This window comes from Cyprinodon variegatus, unplaced genomic scaffold (assembly GCF_000732505.1).
Source record: "Cyprinodon variegatus isolate N-32 unplaced genomic scaffold, C_variegatus-1.0 Scaffold119, whole genome shotgun sequence".
In the NCBI taxonomy this organism is placed as follows: domain Eukaryota; kingdom Metazoa; phylum Chordata; class Actinopteri; order Cyprinodontiformes; family Cyprinodontidae; genus Cyprinodon; species Cyprinodon variegatus.
Window position 1 is genome coordinate 1,267,592 of NW_015150572.1, and position 10,805 is coordinate 1,278,396.

General features: G+C 39.8%; 1 protein-coding gene across 1 annotated transcript; it reads right to left on the minus strand.

Moving 5' to 3' along the window:
- Positions 1–659: 659 nt before the first annotated feature.
- On the minus strand, positions 660–4,880 carry LOC107085250 (galactose-3-O-sulfotransferase 3-like). The gene is made up of 2 exons (XM_015375480.1): positions 4,834–4,880; positions 660–1,805 (listed from the first exon to the last, which is right to left on the minus strand). The coding sequence occupies exon 2, from the start codon at positions 1,799–1,801 to the stop codon at positions 686–688; it is 1,116 nt and encodes a 371-aa protein (XP_015230966.1). The 5' UTR covers positions 1,802–1,805; positions 4,834–4,880; the 3' UTR covers positions 660–685.
- Between the last annotated feature and the right edge of the window lie 5,925 nt (positions 4,881–10,805).

The window sequence follows — 10,805 nt, forward strand, 5'->3', positions numbered from 1 at the left end:
GGCTTTAAAGGGTTAAATGAAACCATTCAAAAATTGTATTTATCAAATGATCCATAATTCATCAAAAAAACGTATAGGCCAATGATTTTTTCTTTTTTACAAACAATCATGATTAGTTAGAGTTAAAATCCTAAAAAAAACAAAACAAAACAAAAACTTAAAGCTTAAAATAAACTCCCACACTGCAAACCAATGTGACATTTTACCGGAAAACCAAAAGGTTTTAAAAGAACAGAAGCAGACATAAAAATGGGATTAATACTGAATGCACCCCCCTCCTTAGAAAAATTGTACCTTTAAATACCCTTTACACTCAAAACAGCACTTAACACACAGAAATACACAATAGTAAGTTAGAAAACATTTAAAGAATGAAAAGAAAAAGTTAATTTCAGAGATGAAAAAGGACATTCTTGTTCAATACAGGTATCAACACCTTTTTCTTCATTTATTTTGTAATTAGCTTTATTTCCCCTGAGGTGAACAACAAAGTATCTCATATCTAAAGTGCTTTATCTAAATATAACTTCCAAATCTATAAAGCCATGTTGCCTAAAAACTAAGGCTGTAACACTTGCAATCTATGCTGCTGGCTTTGGAATACATTTGAGTTCTTGAGACAGAGTGGAACAGCAGAGCTCGGTGGCTGTAACAGAAATCCAATTCTGGATTATAATGTGGGCTGTTAGACAGTGGGTGGTTTTGTAGTAGTTTGGTTTTGGCGGCTTTGATCCTGTCGTTCCAACTGGGAACGAAGAAGCTTTGGTGTGTATGAGACCTCGGGCATTATAAACTTCAAGCAGTGTGTGCGTGTCTCCTGGTCCATGTCTTCCGGGAGGACATAACCCACAATTCCTACTTCTTTACTGGGCTGCCATGGACGGAGATCCTTGTCTTTAATCTGTGAACCTGGTTGTTCCCTTGGCGTCTCACTACCAAAACATCTTTTTATTAGCCTCTCTTGGGCCTGACGAAGAAGTTGCACCTCCTTCGCCACACAATCTAGTCCCAGATCTGACAGTTTGACCCACAATGTTGCATTAAAGTAGTCATAAAGGTATGCATCTATGGAATTCCAGGCACGGATCTTTTCAACCAGATCTGGAGATATTTTCTTCTTGGAAGTTTCTGTCCGAGCATTTAGCTTGATATACAGGATGTCCTCCAAATCCCAAGAAAGAAGATTGCGAAGGAGAACAAGAGACTCGTCAAAGTACTCAGAAATCATCACTAGGGAAAACACTTTCTCAACCTCTCCAACAAAGTCATGTGCATAAGCCACATCTGTAGCTGGCCGATTGTTTTCTCCACCCAAGTCAAAGGTCAAGGTGTTGCGTGCATAATAGGAATATGCATCATTTGGCTTATAGTATTGTAAGGGATCCTCCATGAAGGTTTTCAGAGAGCCATCAGGTACTTTCTTGAAACTTTTAGCATAGGGGCTGTAATATGTAAACAATGATTCAAACATGGAAGCTGGTTCTCTTAGGATTGTGATATATCTTGTATTTTTTGGCATTAGTTTTTGCAGTGCTGACTTCCTGAAGCGCATGTGGCTGGTGATCATGTTTGCTGGCAGTGTGTCTGGATGGACGAAGTTAGAGGAGAAGAAAGCTGGGTAGCAAAACTGTAGTGAACAACTTGGTTTGGGAAATGCCATCGTCAGGTTGTGGCGCTCTGCAAACCTAAACAAGAGGCTCTGCATGGTGGAGCTAGCTGTTTTGTGGGTCTTGAGGAAAACAACATTTGTTTGCTTAGGCTGCACAGCAGACGTAAAACAGCCAAGCAAGATAGCCTCCATGTTCCTGAAAGAGAACAACTCCTGTAAATCCAGTGAAAAATCTATGAGAGACGTAATACATTAAAAAAAAGAACTTTCAAGTCATCAGGGTAAACTGAAAGGTTACTAAGAAAAGATGAATAAAAGAAATTAATTATGTAGATTTACAAATTTGACACTTTTTTTTTTTTTTTTACCACAACTACAGCAATTCTTAAAACCTAATTGGTTCTATCAATCTCTACAGTAACATTTTTCATGGAGCACCAAGTAGAACCGGATTGATTCAGACATCATTTTGTGCATATTCAGATCATAGTGCAGCTAAAGATATCCACACAAAGTAATAAACAAATATATAATATCAAAAACCAGTCCTGAACAGTCAATATCCTGTGGCTCTGAGATGTATCAGTTCTTCAACACACTCAGCCGGATTTTGTAGAAAATGGTCATGCTCAATTTTTGTCATAATCTTGGCACTGATGACTGGCTTGATTACTCATTTCATTCACTTCTTTCTCATTACCGTTCATCTGATCCACCTGCTTCTATTCATGGAGCTCTCTAAGCAGTCATCAGTGCCAGATTATTCAAGCATACATGTACAAGCGTCAGACATGGGCAATGTGGAGTCAACAAGTCATCTCCATGTCATGTATTTAATCTACCCAGCCAATTAACAAGGTGAGTCCAATCTGCACAGGTTAATTCACGGTGAAGATTGGACTCACCTGCTTCAGTGGCTGGGTAGAACAAATACATGACATGGAGATGACTTGTTGACTCCACATTGCCCATGTCTGACAAGCTTACATGAGTGTTTTGCCTTTTCCTGACCTGTTCTGCTTCTGGACCTCTGAACATGCCTGTCTCTATTCTGATCTGTTTGCCTGACCTGTTTTCAGACTTCTGCTGGATTCTGCCTGTCTGTGAACCGAACCTGGAACTGATTCCTGACACTGTCCTGGATTCCCCTTTGGTACTTCTTCAGATCTCTGATCCCTGACTCCTGAGCATGTCCTCGACACCTGCTTTGGCTTCGCCCTTTGGATTGTCCCTCCTCTTGATCTGCTCGGTTCTGATCTCTTGGCTGTCCTCCGACTTCTGGGACTTCAGCGTCTGGGACTCTCTGGGTGGTGCCCACCTCGTCTTGTTGGCAGCAGGACGGCTGTAATCAACCTCATCCTCTGGGCACGGACTGAACTTTAAGATCAGATTATTGAGCCACAAGTTCATTATCATCCTCCTTTATAAAGTGGTCACTAACCTGTGGTCTCTCCTGCACAGGTTCCTGCCTTTTATGCCGAAGCTGTTCTCTACAGTTCCATCTTAAATAAACATTTTGTGAAACCTAACTATCTCTCCATCTTGAAAACTAGGTCCTCTTGTTCAGAGCCAGACAATTTAAGCCTTTTTATTCAGTTAGTTTGGACTATGCACACATTTATAATTGGTACTACATTTTTCTATATATTGACACCATGGAAGAAAAACCTAAATCTACTTACAAGCGTCTGGGATTTGCTATCTTTCCTTCACATCCTGTGCACACAATATATTCATCTTCTTTCTCTTCATTATAGTAGACAGATACTGTGTTAGTGTTAGGAATCCAGTTTGTGTGGCCTGTTTGTGTGTTTCCTTTTTCCACCACCAGGAGGTGCCCTGTCTTGCTGTCCCTCCCTGCACACCTGCGGCTCATTGGACGATTATCTGGAGGAGTATTTGAGCAGTGGGCTGTCACTACCTCGACGCCAGAGTGTTTGCCAGTTTTGGGTATTCTAGCCAAGCTGGGATTAGCTAAGTCTAACCTAGCTTTGTTTCTTTGAGTCTAACGAGTTCTTTGTCTTTGCTCTCCGGTAGGAAGCTTTCCTGTGTTACTGGATACCTGGACCTTCTCCCCCCTGGAAGGAAATATCGAGTTCACATTGAGCAGGCGCAAACCTTCACATGTTCAAGTTCCCATCGGAAATTCGAGTGACAGTCCGCTCCATTACTCCTCCGGGTCCAACGCTTGTCTAGCTGTCCGCCCTCCGTGTGCTCTTTTCACTGGATGCCCCACACAGACGTGATTCCCATTCCTGCATTATCTAAGAGCATCCAAGATTCCCACAGTCCCTGAACTGACCTCTGAACTTCCCTTCTCACTTCCAGTTCCGGTTCACCAGCTCACTGAGTACCAGATACTACTCCTGTTGACTTCCACAATAAACCTGTTAAACTTTTCCCGTGCTCTCTGAGTGGTTTCTCTGCATGTGGGTCAGATTCGTAAAACCGATCATGACAGTTAGTTTCTCAAGGTCCCACATTTCAAAGCTCCTGCTCTCAACTCCATATTCCTTGATAGCCTATTTGCTTTCAGTAGCTTTGGCCAATTGAAATTCAGTTCCAACTATTAGAAACCAACATGGAACCCTGTGTCTAGACCAGAAGGTCCACCGAAGGTGACATTTGGAAAAATCATGGAAAATGTGGAACTATTTTAATTAATTCATGTAACAATGTAGTAGGTCCTTTAGTCTGACCTGAAAAAAACAAGCATGTATGACAATATGGTCCTGTCAGTACGCCTCTGAGTCGTTATGCATCCTAGTTACTAGTCAATGGTGATATTCCTATGGCTGACTGGTAAGCGCGAATGACTTTAAGCTAAGAATCTGTGGGATCAAATTCCGACTGGGCCTTCAATTTTGTACCTTGCTACACAAGGATGTAAAATTCAGAGGTTAGGCCCGCCCTCCACTTAGTTGCATAACATGTTGGTTTGTATCCCTAAAGGCTGAGCTGCATCTTTCACACTTAGTAATGTGTGTGCTAAGAAAGACATAAAATAGATCTTTATCAAGTTGGTGCCTGAAGCTAAATTGCATTACAGTGACAGCGGCAGTATTTATTTGTCATTCTAACTGGTCTCTTTACTTCTACTGATTTAAAACATTAAAAAAAATAGTTTCAAATAACACAGTATCATCAGAAACTAGCAGAATAGTCAAATGTACTAAAATGCATTATTTTACATACCATATCAAAGATGTATTTTTGTCTCTCACCTGATGAGGTGGCCTTTGTTAAAAACCAGAAAAGTGAAGGTAAAAATGATCAGCAGCATTGCCATCATCTGTGATACTCTTAGAAACTTCATTTTGTCTGTAGAGGGCAGATAGAAAAAGAGTCAGAGGAAAGAAAATAGAAAATAAGTGAAGTTAATCAAAGCAATAATAACATAAAAACATTTCTGATTTTAGGAGGGTCTGTAGTGACAGCAGCCGGTCAGCCATAATTTCCTAATATTTGCTGTTGCAAACCCAGATGATAGAAATGACCACAAACTTGGCTAGCCTTAAAAGGATGAGGGGAAATAAAAAAAAAAAGTACTTCTGGAGAGCTAGGTCAGATGATTGATTGATTGATTGATTGATTGATTGATTGATTGATTGATTGATTGATTGATTGATTGATTGATTGATTGATCTGTAAGACAAATTAGTTTGTAAAAAAAGGGGGGAGCGATACCATGTTTAAACTAGAGAGGAATGATATAGTAAGACTGTAAAGGAACTACAAGCAGCTAACCACATTAAGGGATATGATTCCCACTGAACTACATGAGGATCAGATGGACCTGATATAAGGTCCAGAGGCAGATAAGGCTGCGGAATGATCAAGAGCTTTTTCAAGGCAGAGGTCCAAAGGTGCCATATACTCACTCAAAAGCAATATTCTAAAGAAGCTAAAACCGAAGCTTAGAATTTTTGTTTGGAAATCCGACATATATACAATATTGATGTTTTGAACACATCAGCCAATTAAACAAATAAAGTAGAATATTTTAGTGAGACTGCTAAATGCCCCTGCAACTTGTATCTGATGAAAAACAATGTTGTTGATAAATGAGTGAAGAAGAACTATTGTGCCTTAATATTTCAAGATCTTGACAAAACAAACCCTTATTGTCTTTGTGTGCAGCTTTATTTTTTCTTTCTTGCTTCTTCCATCTCTTGCTTTGAAAATATTTTACTTTTCTAAACAAGCATCCACATAGGTGTTACCCTGAAACGTGAAACCCTTAACTCTCAGGACTCCTGTCTGTGTGTTTGTGTTCTGTGTTTGTCTCCCTTCCTCCACCAGGAGGCGCCTGGTTCTGGTCCGCCTCCTCACACACCTGCTGATGGTTACCTCGTTAACAGAGTCTTCTTAAGCTGCTGACTGCCACTACCTCAACGCCAGAGTGTTTGCCAGTTTTGGGCACTCTAGCCAAGCTGAGTTTTGCTGTGTCAAACTGAGTTTTTGTCAACCTGAGTCTTAACATTGTTTTTGTCTTTGCCTCTCGGCAGGAAGTCATCCTGCAAACTGGATTTTTCGGACCTTCTCTCCCTGGAAGGATCAACTGAGCTTCAAACTGAGCTAGGGATACAAACAGGAGGTTTGGATCCACTTTTCCACAAGAGGTCGTTTGCGTTTCACACTGAGCAAGGGATTCATCTGCACCACAGCCCGTTCAAGTACCGCAGGGAATCTAAGTGGCAGGCAGCTTCTCCGTTCACCTACAAACAACCGAATTCTGGGTAAACCCTGTTCCGCCCTCCACCGAATCAGACAAACACTGGAACAACAGCATACAGANGAGAGAGGTTTACGTCTTTTTAATGACTTGGAATCACTGCGGCGCCGCACCTACCGCACCGCAACGGTAAGACCGGAGTCGGTGTGAGCCTGGGGTGACTCTCAGGACTCCTGTCTGTGTGTTTGTGTTCTGTGTTTGTCTCCCTTCCTCCACCAGGAGGCGCCTGGTTCTGGTCCACCTCCTCACACACCTGCTGATGGTTACCTCGTTCACAGAGTCTTCTTAAGCTGCTGACTGCCACTACCTCAACGCCAGAGTGTTTGCCAGTTTTGGGCACTCTAGCCAAGCTGAGTTTTGCTGTGTCAAACTGAGTTTTTGTCAACCTGAGTCTTAACATTGTTTTTGTCTTTGCCTCTCGGCAGGAAGTCATCCTGCAAACTGGATTTTTCGGACCTTCTCTCCCTGGAAGGATCAACTGAGCTTCAAACTGAGCTAGGGATACAAACAGGAGGTTTGGATCCACTTTTCCACAAGAGGTCGTTTGCGTTTCACACTGAGCAAGGGATTCATCTGCACCACAGCCCGTTCAAGTACCGCAGGGAATCTAAGTGGCAGGCAGCTTCTCCGTTCACCTACAAACAACCGAATTCTGGGTAAACCCTGTTCCGCCCTCCACCGAATCAGACAAACACTGGAACAACAGCATACAGACTGGAGTCAAAGATTCAACAACTTCTCTGGAAATGTGAGTCAGCAACCAAATCCTCTTCTCCAAGTTCAGTCTTCAGAGCAACACTGGATTCCTCACAATTTCCTAATAAACCTGTTAAACCTTTTCCCTTGTCTCCCCGTTTGGTCTTCTGCATTTGGGTCTGAACTTTAGTAAAATCATGACATTAACTTTATCTGTGCATCACAGAATGTGGTGCTTGTTGAGATGTGTTTTCAGCTTTGATGCTTTCAGTAAACACAAAAAAAGTAGAAGTTTTTAAACTTTTTCCTTTTGTTCTCAACCAAGCAGGAAAGAATGGAATTGTTTTTTTTGTTTTGTTTTTTACTATTAATCTTGGCATCAAGATCTGTGTTAATAGTGCAAATCAGTGTTAATTTCATCAGTTTTTTTTATTTAGTCTTAGTCACAATGACGAAAATCTATTTTAGTCTTAGTCATATTTAGTCATTGCCTTCAAAATTTAGTCTTAGTCTAAATGACGAAAATTTATTTTAGTCTTAGTCACAATGACGAAAATCCATTTTATTCTTAATCATATTCAGTCATTGCCTTCCAAATTTTGTCTTAGTCTAAATGACGAAAATAAATTTTAGTCTTAGTTAAATTTCAGTAATTTTAGTCAACACTGTAAATAATAGAAATTCTCCACACACTGCTTCTCTTTTTAACACATATATATATATATATATATATATATATATATATATATATATATATATATATTATATAGTAAAAATGAGGCCATGATCAGCCACCTCCTTTACATGGATGATATCAAGCTGTACAAGCTGTATGCTGAGAGTAAGCGAGACATTGACGCACTGATCCACATCACCGAGGCTAGAGAAATGTGACCGGATGACAGACGGGGGTCACAGAGAGGAGAATAGCAGATGTAGAAGAGTATCTTGGAAAAGCTCAGGCAAATGGCAACCATGAAGAGGCAACAGGAAAAGCAGCAACAGTCAAGTACCTGCAACGAGTAAGGCAAGTTCTGAGAAGATAGCTCAATGGTAAGAACAAGGTTCTGTCATGGTTTTGGTTCTGTTAAGTTTTATCTTTGAGTTTTCATTGATTTTATTTCCATTTTCTGGTTCTATATTTGATTGTATTTGAGTTCTTTGGTATTTCTTGTTTGCCCTCTTATGCAACTTTTCTTTTCCGTAGCTCCCTTCTAGACTCCTCTGTCGACACCTGCTCCCAATCTGCTGATTAGCCTGGTCTTTGTTCCTGTCTCCCATATATATACACCTCCTACTTAGTCACTGTTTGCTGGTTGTCGTCATTTCTTTGCCTCTTGTAGTGAATATTCCTGGTTCTCAGTTTTTGTGGATTTGTTTTGGATTTTTGTTTCTATTGCCGCCTTTTAAAATTATATTTGCAAGTAACCACCTTCAGCTTCAGCCTCTGCATTTGGGGCCTCCTCTCAAACCTCCACCCAACCTGACAGGTTCATTAATAGCAATGCCTTATACATTCCTTGGATAATACACTGGCTTAAGGAGGAAAATTCAGGTTACCGATGTTAAAACACCAATAGCGACTCGCCATGCATGGTGGATTTCACCCAAAATCAAGTATCTACCAACAACATATAAGCGCAAAGAAGGAGGCTTGCCTTGTGAGCGTCATAGCCACCACTGCAGATGAAACATCCAAACCTCAAGAACACAAGGAACAGTACAAGCTGAAATTAAAGAACTCGAGGAAACATCATGGGAGGAAAAAATCCTGTATATATGTATAGTGTTCAGAAACTTCTGCACAGAATACAAAGTGCAGACTCCCAGGTTAAATTTGGAGAAATCTATCAAGGTGGTTGAGAATGACACAGATACAAACAACTAAAATGGTTTTGACCACCCACCCATTGTGATCATTGGTAAGCAGCAAAGGAAGGTCGTAGTGATCAATATGACCATCCCAAATGATGAAAACATCATTGATAAACACCAAGGACTTGAGAAAGAATTAGAAATAGCCTGAAAGGTGAAGGTAACTGTTGTCCCCGTGGTTATCAGACCCCGTCGGAGTGGGGTGGGGCCGGATATTCCCTAAAAGGCAGCGATGGCCTTGGTTATATCAGGAAGGTCTCATCCAGCTTTTATTGCCTACTGTAGTATGTGTTTAACTAATCCCATACAACAAACTAAAAGAAAACTATTTTGCATGACGCATGCAAACCTCCATGCAGGTGCCACCGTGTTTGGTACACCCACACCTCATTGTTTATTTTCATTATCGTTATCCAAAATAAAACTGTACCACATTTTAAACACAACATCAGTTGAACCGGAATATGTTGGATGGACTCGTGTGCTATCTCCCTAAATCAAAGATCAAAGAGCCGCAAATTAAGAAAAAAAGAGAACAACCGACCTATAACCAGAAAAAAAATAACAGATAGGACTATCACCTAGAAAGAAAGTAAAAGACAAAGAACGGTGCAGTTAACTAAAGTTAATACATTTTTAATTAATATTAGTTATATTAATTATTCATATAACCATTAGGAAAGAGTACCAAAACTACTGTAGTGAGGTAACTTGGCCTTAAGAACTTTAATATTATTTATTTGGGGGGTGTTACTATTTGAGAAAATAAAATGTAATTTGCTGCACATTTTTTCAATAACCTTATGACAGTCTGGTTAGTTTGCATGACAAGCACAGTTTTTGTTAGATCAAAAGATAAATCTATTACATAGCTATGACGCCTAACCTTAAAATAACTTTGTTTGTTAAATACAAATAAAAGAGTAAATGGTTATTAGGGTCAGGCCATAACCATCTGCTGACGTCCCCAAACAAGCCTGTTGATCAAACATTAACTACAGTGAAATTGTACAGAATGAGTATCAGATATCAGAATTAGATAATCTCCTGACAGACAAATTTAGAAACATGTGAGTCATCTATTCTAAATTACAGAAAGCCTAAATAATAAAAATAAATAAACCAAAACACTTGTAAATAGCAGAGAATCCAACATGGAAATTCTTTGCAGCTTTAATTTTTTGCCCCATGCTCAAAGGTTACCACAGAAAGTTATTATTACTTACTGACAGACTTCAATGTTTATAATGAATGCCCTGAGATTCAAATTCCACAAATATTTTCAGAGACTTTAACCACTTCACCATGTGGACTATATTTAAGACAAATTACTATTTTCGGAAAATGATCTCACAAAATAATTAATAAATGCAAATTTAGAGGTTCAAAATAACTAAGGTAGAGACAACCAGACTATAAAAAGCTATGGATTGAAATACCTGTTGCATAGACAACACTGTAGTATAGTATGGTAAAGGAAAGCTCTGTGTTTACACCTTTCTCTCACCATTTTTTTCCTGAGAAAAGATCACTCAGGACAATCTCATAAAACAGCACCTATAATGTATATGTATTAAATAACCATGAGACATGACGACAGATTTTGATAGAAATTGTAATCTTACTCAGATCGGAGAAGCTGCTTAGGGTTACAGAAGGCAGCTGCTCACCAACCGGACTCACATCTCGTCTAAGTCTGCCCGTATTGCACATGAGGAAGCATTTTATACAACTCCAGTATGCCACATCATCGTATCATTACATCAAGCATGTTTGTAAATGAGGAGACATCCATGGTTCCAGTCCAATCAAAATAGGCTGGGAACTATAGAATAGAACAAATAGAATGGAATAGAATAGGATTTCCTATTCTATGGGGAAATTATGGGA

Excerpts from the sequence above, each read along its gene's own strand:
- LOC107085250 (XM_015375480.1), bottom strand. The coding sequence starts at position 1,801 with ATGGAGGCTATCTTGCTTGGCTGTTTTACGTCTGCTGTGCAGCCTAAG.